Source organism: Helianthus annuus, chromosome 12 (genome assembly GCF_002127325.2).
Source record: "Helianthus annuus cultivar XRQ/B chromosome 12, HanXRQr2.0-SUNRISE, whole genome shotgun sequence".
Lineage (NCBI taxonomy): Eukaryota > Viridiplantae > Streptophyta > Magnoliopsida > Asterales > Asteraceae > Helianthus > Helianthus annuus.
Window position 1 is genome coordinate 21,589,099 of NC_035444.2, and position 25,399 is coordinate 21,614,497.

General features: G+C 36.7%; 1 protein-coding gene across 1 annotated transcript; it reads left to right on the top strand.

Annotated features, from left to right (window-relative positions):
• The first annotated feature begins 20,925 nt into the window (after window positions 1-20,925).
• Window positions 20,926-22,014, top strand: LOC110892581 (protein ANTAGONIST OF LIKE HETEROCHROMATIN PROTEIN 1-like). The gene has a single exon (XM_022139737.1). The coding sequence runs from the start codon at window positions 20,926-20,928 to the stop codon at window positions 22,012-22,014; it is 1,089 nt and encodes a 362-aa protein (XP_021995429.1).
• Window positions 22,015-25,399: the final 3,385 nt, after the last annotated feature.

A 25,399-nucleotide genomic window follows, 5' to 3' on the forward strand; every position in this document is an offset into this window, starting at 1 on the left:
TTGTACTTATTTAGTGTTGTTTTTTTTTAGTTTGTTCTGAAGGTAAAGTCTTTCTAACTTTCATATATACCGTCGTAAGTAGGTTATTTTAATCACGTTTCGAACCTTTCGCAAGTATTCTTTTTTTGTGGTTATAACGAATGAACCTTTTGCGATATTCGAATATATCGTCGTGCAGTGGCGGAGGTATAGGATAAGGAGAGGTATCATGGGCTACGGCTAAACCCGTATTCATGGTGTAATTTTTAATTTATTTTTTGATTTTATATAAAGGATATCCTTGAACAAATACGGGATTACTCTAAAATAAAATACTTTAGTTTATTAAATTTAGAAACTTTTATAAGTCGAAACCTTTTAGACCATCAAACTTGTATACAACATATCACGGTTCTTAGCCATTGGGCCACATGTTGTCTTCCGTTTGAGCCACATGGTGGTGTAAAGATTGGTTTTGTTGGTTAACTTAAAAAGCAATAAAAACCATTAGTGGGTGGAATGTAATTTTCATTTACAGATTTACTCTTGAATCTTTAATACTCTTTTATTTATATTTATTTAATCTAATCCACTTCTTTGGACCTGTTAAACCTAAAAATCATTTTTATCTGGTGTGTTGATGTTATTTTTTATGCCTCCATCATAATCCATCTATTGAAAATAAAAACTAATATATTACTATCTATTTTTTAATGCATCCATCATAATCCATCTTTTGAAAATAAAAACTAATGTTATATCCATCTTTCTTTGTTTTATCAAGTATAGATAAATCATAGATAGTTCTAAAAAATGGATAAAAAAAGTATGTGTTCACACCAGGTTGTAAAAGTCGTTAGACGCTCCCTACTCGGATTTGATAGTACTCGGAAAGTACTCAGCCTAGGAGGAGATTCATCGGGGAGTAATCGGCCTAGACTAACAGTACTCGAGCCTCGACAACCTACCTTGTAGCGAGTACTCGAGGAGTACACGGAGCCTAAACAGGACTTTTATAACCATGGTTTACACAACTGCCATAGTTTATACTATAAAAACGAATTAAGTTAATAATTAAATCAAGATAGAAAGTGGGGTTGGGATTAAACTTCATTAAGAATTTCTCGTATCAATATAAATTCGAGTTAGTCTACGTTTTACGTCGGGACGTGGTATAGGTTGGTGTCTGTCTTTGTCTGTGTTTTACGTTGGTTCATAATTTCAATATATTTGTCTCATACAACTTTATCTCATGTATAAGATTATGATTTTGTGTTCGTGGTCACATAATTGATAATACTAATGTTTTTCTCCAATACTAAGCATATAAATATTGCTAGAACTTATCGAGGAATCGTAAGAATGTTTATCGTCTATGCATCTTGGGTGAAGTTGATTCGTTTCTCAAAAAGTATGTTCCACCTTATGTATTTATTTCAAAGCCTTGCATGCCTTAACTAAACTTATATTTTCTCTTTTGTTTTAAACGACTATTTTGATTTGTACGGATTCATAAACTAATGGAATTGAGTATCGTGTTGTAAAACTTTTGTCATTGCAGCATCGTGTGGGTTACCTATCAGTATATATAAATATATATACGTATATATATGTCACAACTCGATAGTGATGGCATGTTATAGCTATAAGTAATAAAACAATTTAATAAATGTTTATTTATTTAGTAAAAAAACAATTTAACAAATGTTATTTTTTATTTTTGAACTACTTTAAACCACAAATTCGGGAAAACAAAATAAAGAAAAAAGAAAAATTAAAACCCAACGAAATGCCGACGTAAAATCGTTGAACCACGCAAGCTCGTTGTGCTGTGTTAATGCGAAAAAATTATACCAAACATAAAATGTGGAAAATAATAACTAAATTTATCTAGGACCCGCGCGTTACGAAGAACCTGTCAAATGTGGAAAAATAGACGCTTGCGACGCACTTGTCAAACGAGAAAAATTAGAGAATAAACGTTCAAACTCACCGCATGTTATGACGTGTTAACTCGCAAACAAAACGTAAAACGAAAAAAATTACGAAAGATGAAAGGTACGTGGAACTAAATTTGAAAATAAAAAAAATGTTGGGGTAAAATTGCAAAGATAAAAAGTTTTGAGGTAAAAGTAAAAAAATGAAAGAGGTTAAAATGGAAAAGATAAAAAAGTTTTAAAATAGAAGTGAAAAATCATCTAAAAATCCCTCTATGTATATGGTACAACACCGTTAAACCAAAAATGTCCTAATTTATAGTATCAAGATTAAAGATTTAATTTGCCACTTTTACTCCTATATTAGAAGCTTTATCTTTTTTTTTCCGTATCCTTTTCTTTTGTTTTGGACCTGTGATTGTAGTTTCTAGACCAAATATCACTCCAACCATTGCATACAATCTGAACTTTACAATGGCTATTGTTGTTTTCATTAATGACTTTTTTTTTTTTTGAACAACAAAAAAATAATCTTATTCATCACCAAAAAAATTTGATACAAAATATATGGTTAGTAAGCAACTAAGCCAACCATCCACTACTTTACAATACAGAAAACATCACCAAAAAACTTTACAATGGCTATTGTTGTGTTCATTAATGACCTTTTTAACAACAAAAAAGATAATCTCATTCATCACCAAAAAAGTTTGATACAAAATACATGGTTAGTAAGCAACTAAGCTAACCATCCACGTACTACGTTACAATAAAGAAAACATCACTAAACAACCGACAAACTTAGATTAAGAACAAAACATACGATCAACTTACCATATCGAACCACACCCATTTCTTCCATTCCATCTGACCCTGCTTCGCTCTCCCTTTTATCCATATAAAAGTTGTTGCTTGCATCTCACCGAAAATAGCATCTATATTGACTCCTTTTCCAGAAAAAATACATTCATTCCTTGATTTCCAAATCCCCCAACTTGTTGCCAAAATGATAAGTTGAACATAACGCCATCTCGACTCTTCCATTATCGCCTTCTTGTGATATTCCAATAATTATTTCATTGTAAAAGCAAAGATTTTGTTGAGTTCTACACCACATACTGACTTTGTACCATAGAACCGCCGACACGTAACATCCCGTGAATAGGTGGTCCTCGTCCTCATCTTGTTCGCCACATAATTTGCAAGTTGGATTTCCTGTTAGCGTGCCTCTTTTTTTTCAAACCTTTCATTGTAGCTAAATGATCTTGTACCCCTCGCGACCCAAAAATATTCACTTTCTTTGACGCCCACTTAACCCACTCGAAGGGGTAATATGGTGTCGCAAATATGTTTAGATAGGATCTAGTTGCCGTTACCGAGAATGTCCCGTCTTTAGCTGGAATCCAGGACCATTAATCCGAGCTAGTTCCCAAACTATCCGTCTGCATCATACTAGTTAGATTTTGGAGCTGGTTGATCTGAGTAACCGTGTGTGGTACGCTCCTCCGGTCCCAATTCACTAACCTTTCCTCCATCGTCACTCTTTTATTCTTCTCAAGTCCAAACAATTCCGGAAACAGATCCCTTAGCGGCTCATCCCCAACCCACCAGTCCAACCAATACCTCACATCCTTACCGTTACCATTGACACTTTTTATTATTTGACCAACATTTATATTATATTTATCTAGATACTTACCCATTTTAATGATATTATTCCAAATGTCCGAAATGCCCTACTTGACCGGTATATGATGAGGAATGCATATGTAAGTGTATAGCCATGATTGTTTTAGCCCATAGCGAATCCTTTTCATCTTTGAGTCACCACCACTATTTAAGCAATAAACTTACATTCATAACCTTTAAGGAGCCCAAACCCAATCCCCTTTTTATCTAATGGGCCCACCTGTTAAGGTATCCTGTATCTTTGCTTGTACTTTGTTAAGCGTGTATAAACGATATTTGTTTTGGTTATGTTTTTGTTATTTAGATGTAAATTGACCAAGTCAAACATCTTCCTGTTTGACTTGGCAACAAAGTGATCATTGTTAACATATGTAAACACATGAAGGTGGCCTTCATGTCACTCATATGACATGGAGCATCTATTGTACAAACACGAAATAACACGAAGGCCGAAGGCTAGTTTCGTGTATGTGTGGCCTTCGTGTCTAACATGACACAAAGGAGGGCCTCCATGTATCTTGGAGTGTGTTTCGTGTGGCATCTTTATGCCTTCGTGTGTCTCCTGCTATATTGCCTATAAATACAGCAGGATGGATTTCATTATGTAAGAGTGTATTTTGACAGAGTTTGGAGCTTATTTTGGATATTATATGTTGTCACTCTGTCAAAATCAATTGAGAAACTTTTGAGTGATTTGTTCTTCTTAATTGATGGTGCTCTTGCTTGGTTGTGTGTAAATCAGGGATTTCGCATCTGTGTTTATGCATTAGATAATTTGAAATCACCTTGTTCTAAGATCCTTTCAGGGACCTACACCACCACCTTTCCCAACATACCCAAGCTGTTTTTTTATTTTTCAACATTAAACCCCCTCGCGACCCAAAAAATATTCACTTTCTTTGACGCCCCTTAACCCACTCGAAGGGGTAATATGGTGTCGCAAATATGTTTAGATAGGATCTAGTTGCCGTTACCGAGAATGTCCCGTCTTTAGCTGGAATCCAGGACCATTAATCCGAGCTAGTTCCCAAACTATCCGTCTGCATCATACTAGTTAGATTTTGGAGCTGGTTGATCTGAGTAACCGTGTGTGGTACGCTCCTCCGGTCCCAATTCACTAACCTTTCCTCCATCGTCACTCTTTTATTCTTCTCAAGTCCAAACAATTCCGGAAACAGATCCCTTAGCGGCTCATCCCCAACCCACCAGTCCAACCAATACCTCACATCCTTACCGTTACCATTGACACTTTTTATTATTTGACCAACATTTATATTATATTTATCTAGATACTTACCCATTTTAATGATATTATTCCAAATGTCCGAAATGCCCTACTTGACCGGTATATGATGAGGAATGCATATGTAAGTGTATAGCCATGATTGTTTTAGCCCATAGCAAATCCTTTTCATCTTTGAGCCACCACCACTATTTAAGCAATAAACTTACATTCATAACCTTTAAGGAGCCCAAACCCAATCCCCTTTTTTTCTAATGGGCCCACCTGTTAAGGTATCCTGTATCTTTGCTTGTACTTTGTCAAACGTGTATAAACGATATTTGTTTTGGTTATGTTTTTGTTATTTAGATGTAAATTGACCAAGTCAAACATCTTCCTGTTTGACTTGGCAACAAAGTGATCATTGTTAACATATGTAAACACATGAAGGTGGCCTTCATGTCACTCATATGACATGGAGCATCTATTGTACAAACACGAAATAACACGAAGGCCGAAGGCTAGTTTCGTGTATGTGTGGCCTTCGTGTCTAACATGACACGAAGGAGGGCCTCCATGTATCTTGGAGTGTGTTTCGTGTGGCATCTTTATGCCTTCGTGTGTCTCCTGCTATATTGCCTATAAATACAGCAGGATGGATTTCATTATGTAAGAGTGTATTTTGACAGAGTTTGGAGCTTATTTTGGATATTATATGTTGTCACTCTGTCAAAATCAATTGAGAAACTTTTGAGTGATTTGTTCTTCTTAATTGATGGTGCTCTTGCTTGGTTGTGTGTAAATCAGGGATTTCGCATCTGTGTTTATGCATTAGATAATTTGAAATCACCTTGTTCTAAGATCCTTTCAGGGACCTACACCACCACCTTTCCCAACATACCCAAGCTGTTTTTTTTATTTTTCAACATTAAACCCCCTCGCGACCCAAAAAATATTCACTTTCTTTGACGCCCACTTAACCCACTCGAAGGGGTAATATGGTGTCGCAAATATGTTTAGATAGGATCTAGTTGCCGTTACCGAGAATGTCCCGTCTTTAGCTGGAATCCAGGACCATTAATCCGAGCTAGTTCCCAAACTATCCGTCTGCATCATACTAGTTAGATTTTGGAGCTGGTTGATCTGAGTAACCGTGTGTGGTACGCTCCTCCGGTCCCAATTCACTAACCTTTCCTCCATCGTCACTCTTTTATTCTTCTCAAGTCCAAACAATTCCGGAAACAGATCCCTTAGCGGCTCATCCCCAACCCACCAGTCCAACCAATACCTCACATCCTTACCGTTACCATTGACACTTTTTATTATTTGACCAACATTTATATTATATTTATCTAGATACTTACCCATTTTAATGATATTATTCCAAATGTCCGAAATGCCCTACTTGACCGGTATATGATGAGGAATGCATATGTAAGTGTATAGCCATGATTGTTTTAGCCCATAGCGAATCCTTTTCATCTTTGAGCCACCACCACTATTTAAGCAATAAACTTACATTCATAACCTTTAAGGAGCCCAAACCCAATCCCCTTTTTTTCTAATGGGCCCACCTGTTAAGGTATCCTGTATCTTTGCTTGTACTTTGTCAAGCGTGTATAAACGATATTTGTTTTGGTTATGTTTTTGTTATTTAGATGTAAATTGACCAAGTCAAACATCTTCCTGTTTGACTTGGCAACAAAGTGATCATTGTTAACATATGTAAACACATGAAGGTGGCCTTCATGTCACTCATATGACATGGAGCATCTATTGTACAAACACGAAATAACACGAAGGCCGAAGGCTAGTTTCGTGTATGTGTGGCCTTCGTGTCTAACATGACACAAAGGAGGGCCTCCATGTATCTTGGAGTGTGTTTCGTGTGGCATCTTTATGCCTTCGTGTGTCTCCTGCTATATTGCCTATAAATACAGCAGGATGGATTTCATTATGTAAGAGTGTATTTTGACAGAGTTTGGAGCTTATTTTGGATATTATATGTTGTCACTCTGTCAAAATCAATTGAGAAACTTTTGAGTGATTTGTTCTTCTTAATTGATGGTGCTCTTGCTTGGTTGTGTGTAAATCAGGGATTTCGCATCTGTGTTTATGCATTAGATAATTTGAAATCACCTTGTTCTAAGATCCTTTCAGGGACCTACACCACCACCTTTCCCAACATACCCAAGCTGTTTTTTTATTTTTCAACATTAAACCCCCTCGCGACCCAAAAAATATTCACTTTCTTTGACGCCCCTTAACCCACTCGAAGGGGTAATATGGTGTCGCAAATATGTTTAGATAGGATCTAGTTGCCGTTACCGAGAATGTCCCGTCTTTAGCTGGAATCCAGGACCATTAATCCGAGCTAGTTCCCAAACTATCCGTCTGCATCATACTAGTTAGATTTTGGAGCTGGTTGATCTGAGTAACCGTGTGTGGTACGCTCCTCCGGTCCCAATTCACTAACCTTTCCTCCATCGTCACTCTTTTATTCTTCTCAAGTCCAAACAATTCCGGAAACAGATCCCTTAGCGGCTCATCCCCAACCCACCAGTCCAACCAATACCTCACATCCTTACCGTTACCATTGACACTTTTTATTATTTGACCAACATTTATATTATATTTATCTAGATACTTACCCATTTTAATGATATTATTCCAAATGTCCGAAATGCCCTACTTGACCGGTATATGATGAGGAATGCATATGTAAGTGTATAGCCATGATTGTTTTAGCCCATAGCAAATCCTTTTCATCTTTGAGCCACCACCACTATTTAAGCAATAAACTTACATTCATAACCTTTAAGGAGCCCAAACCCAATCCCCTTTTTTTCTAATGGGCCCACCTGTTAAGGTATCCTGTATCTTTGCTTGTACTTTGTCAAACGTGTATAAACGATATTTGTTTTGGTTATGTTTTTGTTATTTAGATGTAAATTGACCAAGTCAAACATCTTCCTGTTTGACTTGGCAACAAAGTGATCATTGTTAACATATGTAAACACATGAAGGTGGCCTTCATGTCACTCATATGACATGGAGCATCTATTGTACAAACACGAAATAACACGAAGGCCGAAGGCTAGTTTCGTGTATGTGTGGCCTTCGTGTCTAACATGACACGAAGGAGGGCCTCCATGTATCTTGGAGTGTGTTTCGTGTGGCATCTTTATGCCTTCGTGTGTCTCCTGCTATATTGCCTATAAATACAGCAGGATGGATTTCATTATGTAAGAGTGTATTTTGACAGAGTTTGGAGCTTATTTTGGATATTATATGTTGTCACTCTGTCAAAATCAATTGAGAAACTTTTGAGTGATTTGTTCTTCTTAATTGATGGTGCTCTTGCTTGGTTGTGTGTAAATCAGGGATTTCGCATCTGTGTTTATGCATTAGATAATTTGAAATCACCTTGTTCTAAGATCCTTTCAGGGACCTACACCACCACCTTTCCCAACATACCCAAGCTGTTTTTTTTATTTTTCAACATTAAACCCCTCGCGACCCAAAAAATATTCACTTTCTTTGACGCCCACTTAACCCACTCGAAGGGGTAATATGGTGTCGCAAATATGTTTAGATAGGATCTAGTTGCCGTTACCGAGAATGTCCCGTCTTTAGCTGGAATCCAGGACCATTAATCCGAGCTAGTTCCCAAACTATCCGTCTGCATCATACTAGTTAGATTTTGGAGCTGGTTGATCTGAGTAACCGTGTGTGGTACGCTCCTCCGGTCCCAATTCACTAACCTTTCCTCCATCGTCACTCTTTTATTCTTCTCAAGTCCAAACAATTCCGGAAACAGATCCCTTAGCGGCTCATCCCCAACCCACCAGTCCAACCAATACCTCACATCCTTACCGTTACCATTGACACTTTTTATTATTTGACCAACATTTATATTATATTTATCTAGATACTTACCCATTTTAATGATATTATTCCAAATGTCCGAAATGCCCTACTTGACCGGTATATGATGAGGAATGCATATGTAAGTGTATAGCCATGATTGTTTTAGCCCATAGCGAATCCTTTTCATCTTTGAGCCACCACCACTATTTAAGCAATAAACTTACATTCATAACCTTTAAGGAGCCCAAACCCAATCCCCTTTTTTTCTAATGGGCCCACCTGTTAAGGTATCCTGTATCTTTGCTTGTACTTTGTCAAACGTGTATAAACGATATTTGTTTTGGTTATGTTTTTGTTATTTAGATGTAAATTGACCAAGTCAAACATCTTCCTGTTTGACTTGGCAACAAAGTGATCATTGTTAACATATGTAAACACATGAAGGTGGCCTTCATGTCACTCATATGACATGGAGCATCTATTGTACAAACACGAAATAACACGAAGGCCGAAGGCTAGTTTCGTGTATGTGTGGCCTTCGTGTCTAACATGACACGAAGGAGGGCCTCCATGTATCTTGGAGTGTGTTTCGTGTGGCATCTTTATGCCTTCGTGTGTCTCCAGCTATATTGCCTATAAATACAGCAGGATGGATTTCATTATGTAAGAGTGTATTTTGACAGAGTTTGGAGCTTATTTTGGATATTATATGTTGTCACTCTGTCAAAATCAATTGAGAAACTTTTGAGTGATTTGTTCTTCTTAATTGATGGTGCTCTTGCTTGGTTGTGTGTAAATCAGGGATTTCGCATCTGTGTTTATGCATTAGATAATTTGAAATCACCTTGTTCTAAGATCCTTTCAGGGACCTACACCACCACCTTTCCCAACATACCCAAGCTGTTTTTTTATTTTTCAACATTAAACCCCCTCGCGACCCAAAAAATATTCACTTTCTTTGACGCCCCTTAACCCACTCGAAGGGGTAATATGGTGTCGCAAATATGTTTAGATAGGATCTAGTTGCCGTTACCGAGAATGTCCCGTCTTTAGCTGGAATCCAGGACCATTAATCCGAGCTAGTTCCCAAACTATCCGTCTGCATCATACTAGTTAGATTTTGGAGCTGGTTGATCTGAGTAACCGTGTGTGGTACGCTCCTCCGGTCCCAATTCACTAACCTTTCCTCCATCGTCACTCTTTTATTCTTCTCAAGTCCAAACAATTCCGGAAACAGATCCCTTAGCGGCTCATCCCCAACCCACCAGTCCAACCAATACCTCACATCCTTACCGTTACCATTGACACTTTTTATTATTTGACCAACATTTATATTATATTTATCTAGATACTTACCCATTTTAATGATATTATTCCAAATGTCCGAAATGCCCTACTTGACCGGTATATGATAAGGAATGCATATGTAAGTGTATAGCCATGATTGTTTTAGCCCATAGCAAATCCTTTTCATCTTTGAGCCACCACCACTATTTAAGCAATAAACTTACATTCATAACCTTTAAGGAGCCCAAACCCAATCCCCTTTTTTTCTAATGGGCCCACCTGTTAAGGTATCCTGTATCTTTGCTTGTACTTTGTCAAACGTGTATAAACGATATTTGTTTTGGTTATGTTTTTGTTATTTAGATGTAAATTGACCAAGTCAAACATCTTCCTGTTTGACTTGGCAACAAAGTGATCATTGTTAACATATGTAAACACATGAAGGTGGCCTTCATGTCACTCATATGACATGGAGCATCTATTGTACAAACACGAAATATCACGAAGGCCGAAGGCTAGTTTCGTGTATGTGTGGCCTTCGTGTCTAACATGACACGAAGGAGGGCCTCCATGTATCTTGGAGTGTGTTTCGTGTGGCATCTTTATGCCTTCGTGTGTCTCCTGCTATATTGCCTATAAATACAGCAGGATGGATTTCATTATGTAAGAGTGTATTTTGACAGAGTTTGGAGCTTATTTTGGATATTATATGTTGTCACTCTGTCAAAATCAATTGAGAAACTTTTGAGTGATTTGTTCTTCTTAATTGATGGTGCTCTTGCTTGGTTGTGTGTAAATCAGGGATTTCGCATCTGTGTTTATGCATTAGATAATTTGAAATCACCTTGTTCTAAGATCCTTTCAGGGACCTACACCACCACCTTTCCCAACATATCCAAGCTGTTTTTTTGTTTTTCAACATTAAACCCCCCCCCCCCTCGCAAAAAAGAAAAAAGAATCTTCTTCTAAGTGCTTCCAACGTATCCAAGACATATTGTGGGCTTTAAACAGAGAAACGAAATATAGAGGAAGACTGTCTAAATCATTAATGACTTTTTTCTAACATCCGCATTACACACTTGGTTAACCCAACCCTGTTAAACCGAAACCGAAACCTAAAAGTAATAATCAGGCAGTCAAAACTTTAATAAAAATTTACTACACATCAATTTTCAAAGAAAAATATAATCAGACAACATAGTTAGTTTTTTTTTTTTTTTTTTTTTGAACGGCAAATTTGGATCTCTGACAGACTACTGGAATATCATCGTGCCACCAACAGAACCATCCGATCATATCCATCTCCACTAGGCAATAAAGCCTATACACCAATTCAGGAGGAAACCCAATAAATCTGGGAAAAACCCTCCTTTTGTGAGAATCGAACCCATGACCTAATGGTCAGAAGCTTTATCCCACCTCAAGATACCACTAGGCTATAATGCTATGGTAGACAACGTTAGTACTGAAAATTGTAACCATATGTAGAACCTTTTAGAAAAATGAGACTTAAATTTAGGAATCTGTTATGTTTTGGTAAATCATAGTGCTCGAGATGAGAAACCAACTTCCAATCCTCTGATGCTTTAACTGGAGGGCCATGTTACGATTCTTTAGACCATGTGTAGTGGGGCGTTTTTTTTAAAAAATTTTCAAAAATAACGCCCGAAAACGCCCACCCCTCCATTACAGGGGGCGTTATTTTGTAAAATTTTTGAAAAATTTTTGTTCCAGCGTTTTCTTTAAAACGCCAAATGAAACTAACTTGCATGAGACCATGTGAGTGTTGACCAATGGGAAGAGACCATGTGGGATAGTTCAGCTTTTTAAAAAAGGTTTTTTTTTTTTTTTTTTTTTTTAATAATTGTAAGGGGCATTATGGGGCATTATACCCACTACACCACTTTTGCTATAATGCCCCCTTGCTGACTAGGACGCCACATGGCGCAAAACGCCCTATGGTGGGGGCATTATAACCTTCTACCACTACGCATGGTCTTAGTTTCATCTTTATTTTTGTTTCTTTTTCTGTTGCAGAGATTGGTATACTTTACTTTTACATTAATTTTTCTTTAAATTTATCAACAGGATAAATGAACTTAAAAATTACATAAATGTTGTAGTAAAAGAATACCTAACATAAAAATTACATAAATGCTGTAGTAAAAGGAACACCTAACATATTTATAGTATTGTTGAGTAGGCTTACATGCCAACGTATTAAATGTATATAAATTAAAATTTTCTGTCGGTACCCTCTCTCAGCTGGGAACCATTCGAGGAAACCAAAGTGAATTTTTAACTTGCGTGTGTTACACACTCGGTTAACCCAACTCGTTTAAATCAAAACCCGAAAATATTAATGAGGTAGTCAAACTTCATATAATAATTTACTACAAATCAATTTTCGAAGAAAAATATAATAAAACAAAATAGTCTTTTTTTTTTTTTTTTTTTGAATGGCTAACGTTACTCTCCCAAACCCCTATATTTACAAATAACTCACCCTTGCTTGGGATTGAACCCAAGCCCCCCCCCCCCCCCCCCTTAAGAGGCAAGAGCCTCTACCAAGTGTGCTAGCCCCACTTGGCAATAAAACAAAATAGTCAGTAGTTAAACTGTAACCATTCGAGATGTAGAATTATAAGAACGTGGGGTATGGTGGTGCGGGGGGTTGGGTTTGGGTTGGGGCATTTGCTGACACGTGTAAAGGGAGCCCTCCCACTGTCTGATTACGTGTCCGCGGGGTATGGCGGGGCGTGGGTTGGGCTTGGGTTGGGTGCACCGCGTGGCAGAATATTTAAAAAAAATACAAAAAATTTATAAAAAATCACATAACATTTATAAAAAAACCTACAACTTCATTAAAATTTTAAAAATTATATAATCCTAAAAATTACATAATTTCTAAAAATTACAAAATAAACAAACCTAAAGCGTTAAAAAATTTCAAAAAGGTCGATCTTGTTGAACGCTTTGTTTTCCTTGCCTCGAAACTCTATGTTCGTCACCGCCACCCGGTCCTCGTGGCTTAAGTCGCCACCGGGAACGGCTTCGTAGTAAGCCTTGAAACGCTCGAGCTTGGGCCGTTGCTTGCGCCATTTATGTTGGCACGCGTTGAGGTTGTGGCGGTCGTTACCGACGTTATGTCGGTAGGCTCCGAATGCTTCCACCCAATATTTTGTTTGGCCGGGTGGCCGGCCCGTCATACTGTCAACGACGCTTGTGACGAGAGCAATTTCTTCTTCATGGGTCCAGGATGCCATAGCGGTGTTGGGTTCGTGGGATGGGGGGGACCAGTGGGGTAGCGGGTTCAAGAGAAGTGGGTAGCCGGTGGGGTTTCGGTTCGTGGGATGGGGGGACCAGTGGGTTGGGGGTTACAAATATATAGAGGTTGTTGGGAGACCGGGGTGGCGGTTTGGTGGTATGGGGGGACCGTTTGAATTTTAAAATTCGAAATTTGAAATGGTCGCCTGACGTGGCGGGGTGAGCGAATGAGATTTAGCCAGCTCGCTTGGCCATACCGCCCCACGCCCGGCTTGAAAGCCAAGCCCCAAGGGCCACGCCCTAACCCAAGTCCACCCGGGATGATGACTTGGATGTTTTACCCTAACCCAAGCCCCATACCCATGGCCTAAGATGTGAAAGGTTTTAAGAAAATGTGAATATGTGATTTTATGGTAAATCATAGTGCGCGAGACGAGAGACCTACTTCGAATGCTCTAATGCTTTAATTCGAGGGCCATGTAATGACTTAGTTTCATCTTTAATTTTCTTTCATTTTATATTACAGATGTTGGTCTACTTATTTATTTAATTCGAGGGCCATGTAATGACTTAGTTTCATCTTTATTTTTCTTTCATTTTATATTACAGATGTTGGTCTACTTATTTATTTTTTATTTTTAAAATTCTTCAACAAGATAAATGAACTATAGAATTATAAAAAATGTTGTAGTAAAAGGAACACCCAACATATTTATAGTATTTTGTTGAGTGGGCTTACGGAACACCCAACATATAAATGTCTTGCATTTCCCTTTCTCAGCTGCGTGTGTTACACACTTGGTTAACCCAACTCGATTAAACCGAAACCTGAAAATAATAATTAGGTAGTCAAACGTCAAAAACATTTTACTACAAATCAATTTCTAAAGAAAAATATAATAAGAAGAAATAGTCAGTAGTTAAGATTATGGGCATGTTTGGCTAAACTTATTATAGTTAAAAAGGACTTTTGGAAAAAGACTTTTGAAAAAGGACTTTTGGGAAAAAAACTTTTTGAAAAGGAGTTTTTAAAAAAAGTTTTGGATTAGTTTATTGATGTAAAATGACTAAAATGGGCATTTTTTTAGATATAAGGGGGTAAAGAGGGGGTATAATGGTAATTTGTAGTTTGAAAAGTTAAAAGCTGGCCAAAAAGTCACAATATTGTGACTTCTTGAAACCTCTTTTTTCTTCTTTGCAAAAAGTCATTTGTAAAAGGACTTTTGGCTTAGCCAAACACAAAAACAACTTATTGGCTTTTTGATAAGTCAATAAGCCAATAAGTTGTTTTGAAAAGCTTAGCCAAACATGCCCTATAACCATTTGAGATGAAGAATAAGATGTTTTGATGGTTTAGAGAAAATAAGACTTAAATTAGGAAAATGTCATAGTACCCGGGACGAGAAACCTACTTCGAATGCTGTAGTGCTTAAATTTGTTAACCCAAAAATATTTGATAAATTACTTTTAACCCAAAACTATATGATTTTTTTACTTTTAACCCAAAACATACATCTTTTGTAGTTTAACCTCACAAGGTTTTTACCTTCAACTTTGGTCCCCTATACTTTTCATCTTTCGCAAATTTTTCGTTTTACGCTTTGTTCTAAATTTTCCGAGTTAATACAGTGCAATGTGCGTGTGTGGCCCAACGTTTTTATGTTTCTTCTAAATTTCGTGAGTTAACACGACGCAATGTGTGTGTGTAGTTCAACGTTTTTTTGTCATCTAAATTTTCTCATTTGACAGGTTCGTCATAACCTGCGGGTCCTAGATCGACTTAGTTGTAATTTTCTATGTTTTACGCTTTGGTCTAATTTCTTCGCATTAACACGCCGCAACTTTAGTGTTGGTGGTTGCTGATGGTGATGTTGCATTGGTGCTATTTGATATGGTTTTACGCCCCCGCCGCAACACGAAGGTGCTTAATACTAGTTAAAAATAATTTGCAAATACACGTCGTTCCAAATGTTTCTTCTATCTTTGAAATGATCCCACATTTTACATACTAAATTTAAGTACAGAGAGTTATTTTTCGAAATTTCTAACCATATGTTAAATTCTAATGGTCTATGTGGTTTAGCTAAATTGCTATTACGAAGCCGAATAATATACGAGTCTTCAATACTAGGTAATTAAAATTGAATACAATCCAAAGTCAAACCATCTCCCAAACCCACCCCTAGTCCCATGCAACTTCTCACCTTCAAATCTCGATAACCTTTAAACTTAAAAAAAAAAAAAAAGAAAGAAAGAAAATGAAATCCAAGCAGCATGCCCCACCCATCTCCTTCTCAACACATGTACAACAAGAAATACATTGTTCAAGAACGAAATCTTGACTTATATTTTTTTGAAAACGGATATTGTGTCACTGTCTTACCAAATATCGAAACCAATTGAACAACATATGTATCGGTACCAATATTTATTCTTATTGTTTATACTTTCGATAAACTGACACCGTGTCGCTACCATGCTATACCGAACTAAATTGAACAACATTAGTATCGGTATGAATGCATTTTTATGGTCTCCTGTTGTATCTTAAAAGCTATATGAAAAAATAAATATGTTTAAAATCAATTAAATTAATAAAACTTTAAAATAATGAAATTAGAAAAAAGAAAATATTGAAAAAAATCTTAAAGTAGCGTTCATCGTCACTTTCTCTCTCTCTCTCTCTCTCTCTATATATATATATATAGGGTAGGGATAGTGTACGTTAATTTAGAAATGTGAGAAGTGTATTATAAAACTATATAACACCATATAAACACCGTATAACACTATGTAACACCATATAACACTATGTAACACTACATAAGATTATATAACAAATATAACACTATACATCTATCATAGACATGCTATCAGACAAAATATAGTGTTATATTTGTTATATAATGGTATATAGTGTTACATATTGTTATATGGTGTTATATGGTGTTACATAGTGTTATACAATGTTTATATGGTGTTATATAATGTTATATATAGTGTTATAATACACTTCTCACACTTCACACTTCTGGATTAATGTACAGGATCCTCTACTTATATATATATATATATATATATATATATATATATATATATATATATATATATATATGATTCGGTTCAAATGAAAACCACCACGAGTTGTGAGAACCGTGAAAACTTTTTGATTCCGCGCAAGTTGGGCCAAACTTGTTTTGTACAAACGTAGATGAAAACATTATAAACACATTTGTAAAACAAGTTAAAAAAATTTGTTAAGCAGTTAGTTTAGTTTTGACTGATGCAAGTTTTTTTACGCGTGGTGTACTAAGAAAGTTAATTTGTGTTTGCAGATGGTACACATTGGTGCACCAGGATGGTTCTATACTAAAAACATTTAATTATCTAAAAGAGAATGGGATTGAGGGATTTGTTAACTTATGGCCTAGACCTACTGCTATTGCGTGGAAGATTATTACGTGTTATGCGCTTTTTGAAGCTGTAGTTCAGCTCTGGCTACCTGGGAAAAGAGTCGAGGGCCCGATATCTCCTACAGGCAATAAGCCTCTATATAAGGTACCAAACAAACAATTTTGTACACTATAATATGGATTAGAGTTAATAGCCAAAATGGTCCCTGAGGTTTGCTCACTTTTGCCACTTTAGTCAAAAATTCAAAATTTTTAAATCTAGGTCCCTGAGGTTTGCATTTTGTTGCCATTTTAGTCCAAATTTTAAAAACCCCCTTTTTTGACTTTTGCAACCAGCCTACTTGTCCTTTTGCGCAGGGGTATTCTGGGTTCTTGATCTGAGTTTGTTATAATAACTCATAAAAATGACCAAAATACCCCTGCACAAAAGGACAAAATAGGCTGGTTGCAACAGTCAAAAAAGAGAGTTTTTGAAATTTGGACTAAAATGGCAACAAAATGCAAACCTCAGGGACCCAGATTTAAAAATTTTGGATTTTGGACTAAAGTGGCAAAAGTGAGCAAACCTCAAGGACCATTTTGGCTATTAACTCTATGGATTATTAGCATTACCTTTGACCTCCACCCGTGTTAATGTAATAAAGCATGTTTTTATTTAATATATCTAGAGGTCTTAAGTTTGTTATTTAATTTCCTTGGTAATCGGTCAAACAAGTAAAATCTGAAACTTATGCTAAAAATAAAAAGGATTAAAAGCCGCCTAGCGTGTTCAAATGTATACATTATTAATCACACTGACACTTCTTTTGGATTCTATTCATTCAACAGATCGAGAAGTTGCTATCATGATACTCATGGCTTATCTTTTTTACATGCTAGCTGAGGTACGTCTTTCTCTTTGCTTATCTTGCAAGCTTCTTTTTTCTATATTAGGAGCAATTTCGATCCATTTACTTATAAATGGGTTAATTTTGCTCGACCCGGCCCGTTTCAACCTACCCCGCACAAATTTAACTTCAATCGTCAGATAAAAAACTACAATATATATATATAATTTAACTTTTGTTATGAATGTTCCAATGTGTTTTTAAAAAGGTTTTGTTTTTTATATAAAGTTTCGAGTGTTAATGACGACTCTCATAACTCATATATCGTTTATATACTATGTTAAAGAACAAAGTGAATGTGTATGTGTTTTTTAAAAGGTTTTTCTTTTTTATAGAAAGCCTCGAGTGTTATTGACGACTCTCACACATGTTCTGGTGACACTACAAAAGTCCATACAGAGTTCATGATCAAAAAAGCCATGGCCAATTATACTTTGCTTGCAAGGGTGGACCAGTAAGTATTTCTGACTCTATTTATTTTAAATCTTTAAAAAAAATAAAAAACTCATTTTATAGTTTGTATAGAGAGGATAAAGATATAATCTTTATAAGTTATAATTGTTTTTTTTTTTTGTGATGAATGAAATGCAGGGTGGTTCAGAGGTTGGAATAGAAACTTTGGTGAGGTGGGGCCATTGGATCAAAACCCAAGAAACTTCACATAGCTTAGAAAGACAGATCTTTTATTTGTGCTATGAAATTAGTAGCAAATTTACAAAATTTATAATTTATGAATGAATATAAAGTACTAAACTTTTTAATAATTTTTTGGGAAATTAGGATAATCTAGTTGGGACAGGATACAGTTTTGTAGAGGATGAAAGTTATTGGTGAAAACTGATGAAGAAGCTGCTGGGGATTTAACTACATTAGGCCACACGGGGTGGCATCGTTATGGGCCGTGATACAATAGTATCACTCGTGGAACACCGTCCCGCCTAATTCCATCACTAGTGATGGAGTATAACGAGTTATATGTATAACGCGTTGAAAAACATTGGTGATGAATGTGTATCTTGTACATTGTGCATTAATACTTGTACATTGGAATCCCATCACTAGTGATACCACCCCCTACATTTCTATCACTAGTGATAGAATATTGGGTAATGACATGGCATGATTTGATTAGATAGTGGGGGAGTGATAGAAACTATCACTAGTGAACCACCCCTCCTCCCCTTATTGATTAAATTATTTAACAGAAATAAGGGGAGGAGGGGTGGTTCACTAGTGATAGTTTCTATCACTCCCACTATCCAATCAAATCATGTCATGTCATCACCCAATATTCTATCACTAGTGATAGAAATGTAGGGGGGTGGTATCACTAGTGATGGGATTCCAATGTACAAGTATTAATGCACAATGTACAAGATACACATTCATCACCAAAGTTTTTCAACGCGTTATACATATAACTCGTTATACTCCAACACTAGTGATGGAATTAGGCGGGGCGGTGTTCCACGAGTGATACTATTGTATCACGGCCCATAACGATGCCACCCCGTGTGGTCTAAGAGCCTACAAAGAGTCCTCTTTATATTGTGGCAGAATCTTATGGCGGGAAGTATGTTGTCACACTTGGATAATTAGCTATAAAAGAGATTAAAGCTCAAACTAGGAGGTTTAGATTTTCCTAGATCTTGAAATATAAACAAGTAAATTTTAAAACTTTAAATTTGACATAAATTTTGAATAAAGATTTCAGCAAAAAGGCCAAATGACATTGCTCGCCAAATCGGATTAGCTTCTTTTGATACACAAAGGTATATTGTTAGTTAGTTCCCAGTCACCTATTTCCTTTGCTCGATAGCGTGGATTATAGATTTCAGCTGAGTCGAGGTAATTAAGTTCTCATTACTATTTTTTAATCTGTTTGTAGTATGTATTAGTAGTTGCTTTTAGTGTTAGTTAAATGGTAAAACTTATTTGGATTCTTCTTATTTCAATTCCTATTATACTGATGTTATTATATAATAATTGGAGTCGTCTCTTATTTTGTTTTGTTTTCGTCAAAGAATTCTTCAATTTGGGTTAATCGCCGTTTATATTAGCGAAAAAGGGTGCGTTAGGGACGATATGGATCGCGGCGCATCTGGATAGGTAATATATTGTTTTCCTTAATTTTTATTTGGTGATTATCGTATGTTCCTATATGTAGTGGTTGTCTGATTTATATTTACATGCTGGTAACATGGTCATTCAATATAATTAGTGGCAGTTCAATGCTAGAAGATGCTAACATTAAGGATATGAAGGGTGGAAGGTTTGATCCGCCCCCTAGTCAAAGATAACAACAGTCCACCAACCCAGAAATCAAATTGATGTGCTGTCCGTTGAAACTAAAGCTCTTCTTGACCCGCTCAACGGTTTGTCTAAGTAAGAAGAAATTTTATAGTTAATCTGTTAACTAAATGGAATTTTCTGGGTACGAATTGACACCCATATTTAGTATAATGTACCCAAACATGTTTCAACATAATAAGTTGTTTTTCTTTCCGAATTGTGTTTTTAATGTTCAACTTCAGATTTTCATAATAAGTCTATGCGTACAGTTTGTTTATGATTAGTTTAAACGTAAATAGTTTTTTTTCAAAAAGTAAAAAACATATCATTTCCCAACACCGCGAAATTCGCGTGAATTAGCACTAGTATGTGAATATAAATTAGGGGTGTCCACGGTTCAATTCGGTTCGGTTTTTGGGCAAAACCTAAACCGAAACCGAAATGTCGGTTTTTGGTTTTTTAAAACCGTTTGGTTTCGGTTTTTTTTTGTTTTTATGTCAGTTCGGTTTGATTTTTCGGTTATTTCGGTTTTTTGGAACAAAATTATGTAAGATTCAAAAAAATAAAAAGTATAATTTAAAATATAAGAATGGTTCTTAGGGCATACGGTGTGGCAAGCGGGAAGAGGCGGCAAACTTGTTTGCCGATCGGCAAACACCGCCGCCAACGTTTTGGCGATGCGGCAAACCAAAGAAATCGGTGACCCTTTACCGACTCGGGAAACTTGATTGTTTGAATGTGGGGGCCACCCTAACGGTAATATTACCGTTTAAATAAAAAAAATATTTTTTCTTTAAAAAATTAAACTATAAATATCAAACTAAACCATTTAACCAAATACATTCAAATATATACTCAACCAAACCAAAAAATACCATCAATTCTTCCCAAAAATTTACCATACAAAATGGCGGATGAACTCCCATTATGGTTCCCACCCATGAGTAGCGACGATTCATCCGATAGTAGCATTCTTTTTTTTTTTTCAAAATCTCATCGAAGAAGCCGAACTTCAAGACACCGGCACATCTAACCGAAGGAGATATATTGAACGTCAACGTGAGGAGGGGCATGAGACACTCATGGCGGATTATTTTGTCGAAGACCCGAAGTACAACGAAGATATCTTTCGGCATAGGTTCCGTATGTCGAAACGTTTGTTTCTAAAAATTGTGGCCGATGTGGAAGAGAACGACCCGTGGTTTGTAGAGGCCCCCGATGCGCGAGGTAAGAAGGGCTTTACGCCCTTGCAAAAGGTGACATCGGCTATTAAACAGCTCGCAACTGGAAACACTCCAAACGAGAACGATGAGTACTTGCATATGGCCGAAAGAACTTCCCGCGAGTGCCTAGAATATTTTTGTGACACGGTTTGCAAAATATACGATCCAGAGTTCTTACGTAGACCGACAAGCCACGACATGGCACTTTTATACCAAGCTCATGAGGAAAAACATCACCTTCCAGGTATGTTCGGTAGCCTTGATTGCACCCATTTCGTTTGGCGTTTTTGTCCGACAGAGTATCGAGGCCAATATATGCGAGGAGATCATCGATACCCGACTGTTATGCTCAAAGCGGTTGCTTCTCAAGACTTATGGTTTTGGCATGCTTTTGCCGGTCCACCGGGTTCTCAAAACGATATCAATGTTCTACAACAATCTCCGTTATTTTTAACGGAACGAAATGGAACCGCGCCAAAATGTCCATTTTACGTTAACAACCATTTATACAAACGTGGTTATTTGCTCGTGGATGGAATCTACTCTTCGTGGTCCGTGTTTGTGAAGTCGATCCCTTACCCTCACGAAGTAAACGAAAAGAAATTCAAGAGGCAACATGAGGCGGCAAGAAAAGACGTCGAACGGGCTTTTGGTGTTTTGAAGGCGAAATGGGGTGTATTGAGTCGACCGATGCGAGCAAGATCCGTTAAAAAAATTAGGAATGTCGTGTACACGTGTATTATTTTACACAACATGATTTTGAAAGATGATGGAATTGCGATAGCACCGGTGCACATTCGGGATCCTCCGGTCGAGCCCGCTCTAGACGATACGGTGTTGGGCGAGTTGATGAATGAAGACACGCATTGGAGACTCAAACACGATCTCATAGATCATCTCGCAACTCAAGATTTACCCCATCTTTTGGTCGATTTCGACGAAGACTAGTTTATTGTTTTTTAATTTAGTGTAACTTTGATGTTTTTAATTTAATTTATGAAAGTTTATTGTTTTTTAATTTAATGTATATATTCTAAATTTATTAATATTAAATAAAATAGTGCACAAAAAAATAATAATAAAAGTTTACCACTTCAGCAAGTGTTTAAACCATTGCCAACACTTTTCAGCAAAGTTTAAACATTTTGTCTGATTGACATGGCGCGCTCTGATTGGTCGGTTTTTTAGTTTACCACTCTAAAGTGTTTAACCACTCCTTACACCCTTATATGTTTACATTTAAGATATAATAGTTAACCTCTTTAATTAATATTGCTTACATAAATCTAACTTTCTAATCTATTTTTATGTTTCTCCAAAGTTTTTATTAAGACATTTTTTATAATAATTTGAAGATTATTTAATTTTTATATTAATATTTGTTATTTCTTGTAGGTAATAAATAAATAAATCATTTCAATTATAAATAAACATATAACGTTTTTATTATAAAGACTTAACATTCAAGAATAAAATTCATAATATCTACTAGCATTGGGTTAAACACTTAAACAACTTAAACATAAAAATATATGTATTGTAACTTATCGGTTCGGTTCGGTTATTTAAAATCCGAAAACCGAACCATCGGTTTTTGTTTCGGTTCGGTTTTTTCGATTCGATTTTATCAGTTATTTCGGTTACGATTCGTTTATTTTAGTTTTCTGGCCACCCCTAATATAAATATACGTTTCTTATTTTAAAGCTTTTATTTTAATGGTGAATGGAAAAAAAAAAGAAAAAGAAGAAAGTTGGATATGATGTCTACTTTAAATTGATTTATAACTGGCACAATTATGATATATAATAATGATGCATATAGTTGAATACAATTATTACCTGAGAGTAAGCTAGGACTGATATCTAGTTCATGACTATTGAAGTTACAATTTTCCCCCTCTCATTCTGTAACTTAACAAAATATACCTAGAATGGCATGCATGTCCTTCCTGTCAAATCAAAAGCGTTGTCACATTTATGGCGAAATGTTATTTGAGAAGACCCTACGTATGCATTATTTTCTCGTACCTTCTCATTTATGGCGAAATGTACCCAGAATGACATGCATGTCTATAGGTGTACAAATAAACCGGTTTTAGAACTGAAACCGGGAAAAAAACCGAAACCGGTTTTTTAACCGGTTTTTTATAACCGGACCGGTTTTATAACCGAACCGCCGGTTTGTGACCGGTTACTAATCTTGATCTGAAAAACCGGTTAATAACCGAAACCGGTTTTTTGGTTTTAAAAAAACCGGTTAAAACCGGAAAAAATCAGTTTTTTTTTTTGGGAAAAACCGGTTAAAAACCGGTCCTAACCGGTTACATCGGTTATTGTTTTGGACTTGAAAACCGGTTAGTAACCGAAACCGGTTATAAAAAAACCGATTTTTGTTTTGAGTGAAAAAACCGGTTCGGTTAATAAACGAAACCGGTTTTTGAAAAAAACCGATTTGTACACCTCTATGCATGTCCTTCCTGTCAAATAAAACCGATCGGTACCGAATCGGTATCGGTACCGAAAGTACTGGTACCGAAAATCACCAAAAGTGGGTACCGGTACCGAATATACCTGGTACGGTACGATTCGGTACCGGTAATTTAGTGTAAAAACTGGTATATACCGGTACCGTCTCGCACCAGTACCAAACCGATACCGAAAATGTCAAAAGTCGATACCGAACTAGTACCGAAAATATATCCGGTTTGGTAAATTCGTTACCGATTCGGTACTGGTACTCGGTACCATTTGCTCATCCCTAGTTGTATCACATATAGGGGTGCAAACGAACCGAGCTACTCGCGAGCTACTCGAGCTCGACTCGAAAAAAAAGCTCGAACGAGCAGAACTTAAACAAGCTTGAGCTCGAGCCCGCGCCTAAAAACAAACTCGTTTAGTAAACGAGCCCGAGCCCGAACTTCGCTTATCGAGCTCGAGCTGGCTCGCGAGCCTAAATGAGCTTTCTGCTTATATATTTTTTATTAATATATTAAACATATATTTATATAATAATAATTACCATTTATATAAAAATAAAAAAAAACTAAATTATATGATTAATAATTATTATAATTAATATAAATTAATTAATAAATACTAAACGAGTCAAGCCCGAGCCGAGCTCGAGCTTGAAAAATTACCTTCGAGCCGAGCTCGAGCTTTAAAAGTAAAGCTCGAATCGATCCGAGCTCGAGCTCGAGCTTTCATATGTTAAACGAGCTCGAGCTCGAGTCTGGTCGAGCTCGGGCTCGGCTTGGCTCGTTTGCACCCTTAGTCACAGACATGTTATTTTAGAAAACCCTACGTATGCATTATATGGGCCTTTTTTTGCCCGAAAACCCCAAACAACACCCGAGTCTCGGCCCCCGTGGGCGTCTTCTTTGGACTTTTTTGAAAGGCGTTTTAAAAACAACGCTTGTGCACAGGCTCGAATTTCAAAAGTTTACGGTTGAGAAACAGTAACAACATTTAAAATTTATTTTTTTTAATTCAACATTTAACCCTATATAAATCCCACTTTTCATTCATTTTTATAAACCTTTCACCTATATTCTCCATTTTTTTAAAACTTCTCCACTTTTCACCCACAATCATGAATCCCTTCCGACCTCCATTCGGTGTGCCTTCAAGACCCGGTAACCCCAACGCATATCGGCCGAACACCACGCAACCCCAACTAGAAATGTCACCAGTTTCAAGAGGTCTTTGAACGCAATTGGGACCACAGGGAAAGCGGCCAAAACGACGCTAATGTTATACCAAGAGCGTTGGAAGAATACAATGCTAAGAAAGGCAGTTTCACTTATTTAAGACGTTGGGATCTTTTAAGAGGAAGTCCCAAATTGGCAAACGTACCGACGATGACGTCTAGCGTTAGACGTAAATCAAAGCGGTCCAAAACATCATCGTCGGTTGACCCGGACACACCAACCTCATATGCTCGTAACATCGATTTAAATATTAAATTAGACGACGGGGAAGGTTTGGAGTTGGAACGACCGCTGGGTAGAAGAAGTGCCAAACATAAGGGTAAAAAACAGAGTCCACTTCTTCTAATCACGAAATATTGAAGCAAGATTTCGAAGAGATGAATCGACGCCTTCAAGACATTCGAGATCTCGGTCATAGGCGTTTACAAACTATTGAGTAAAGAAACGACGAAAACAAAAAGTTTGTCGCGATACAAGTATCGAAACAAATGGAGAAAGATATCGAATTTTTGTCTAAACCCATCGACCATCTCCCAGGCGACGCGTTGATCCTAGCCCAAATGCGTCGGGAACAAATCCATCAAAAATACGGACTCTAGCTTAATAGTATTTTATTTATTTGT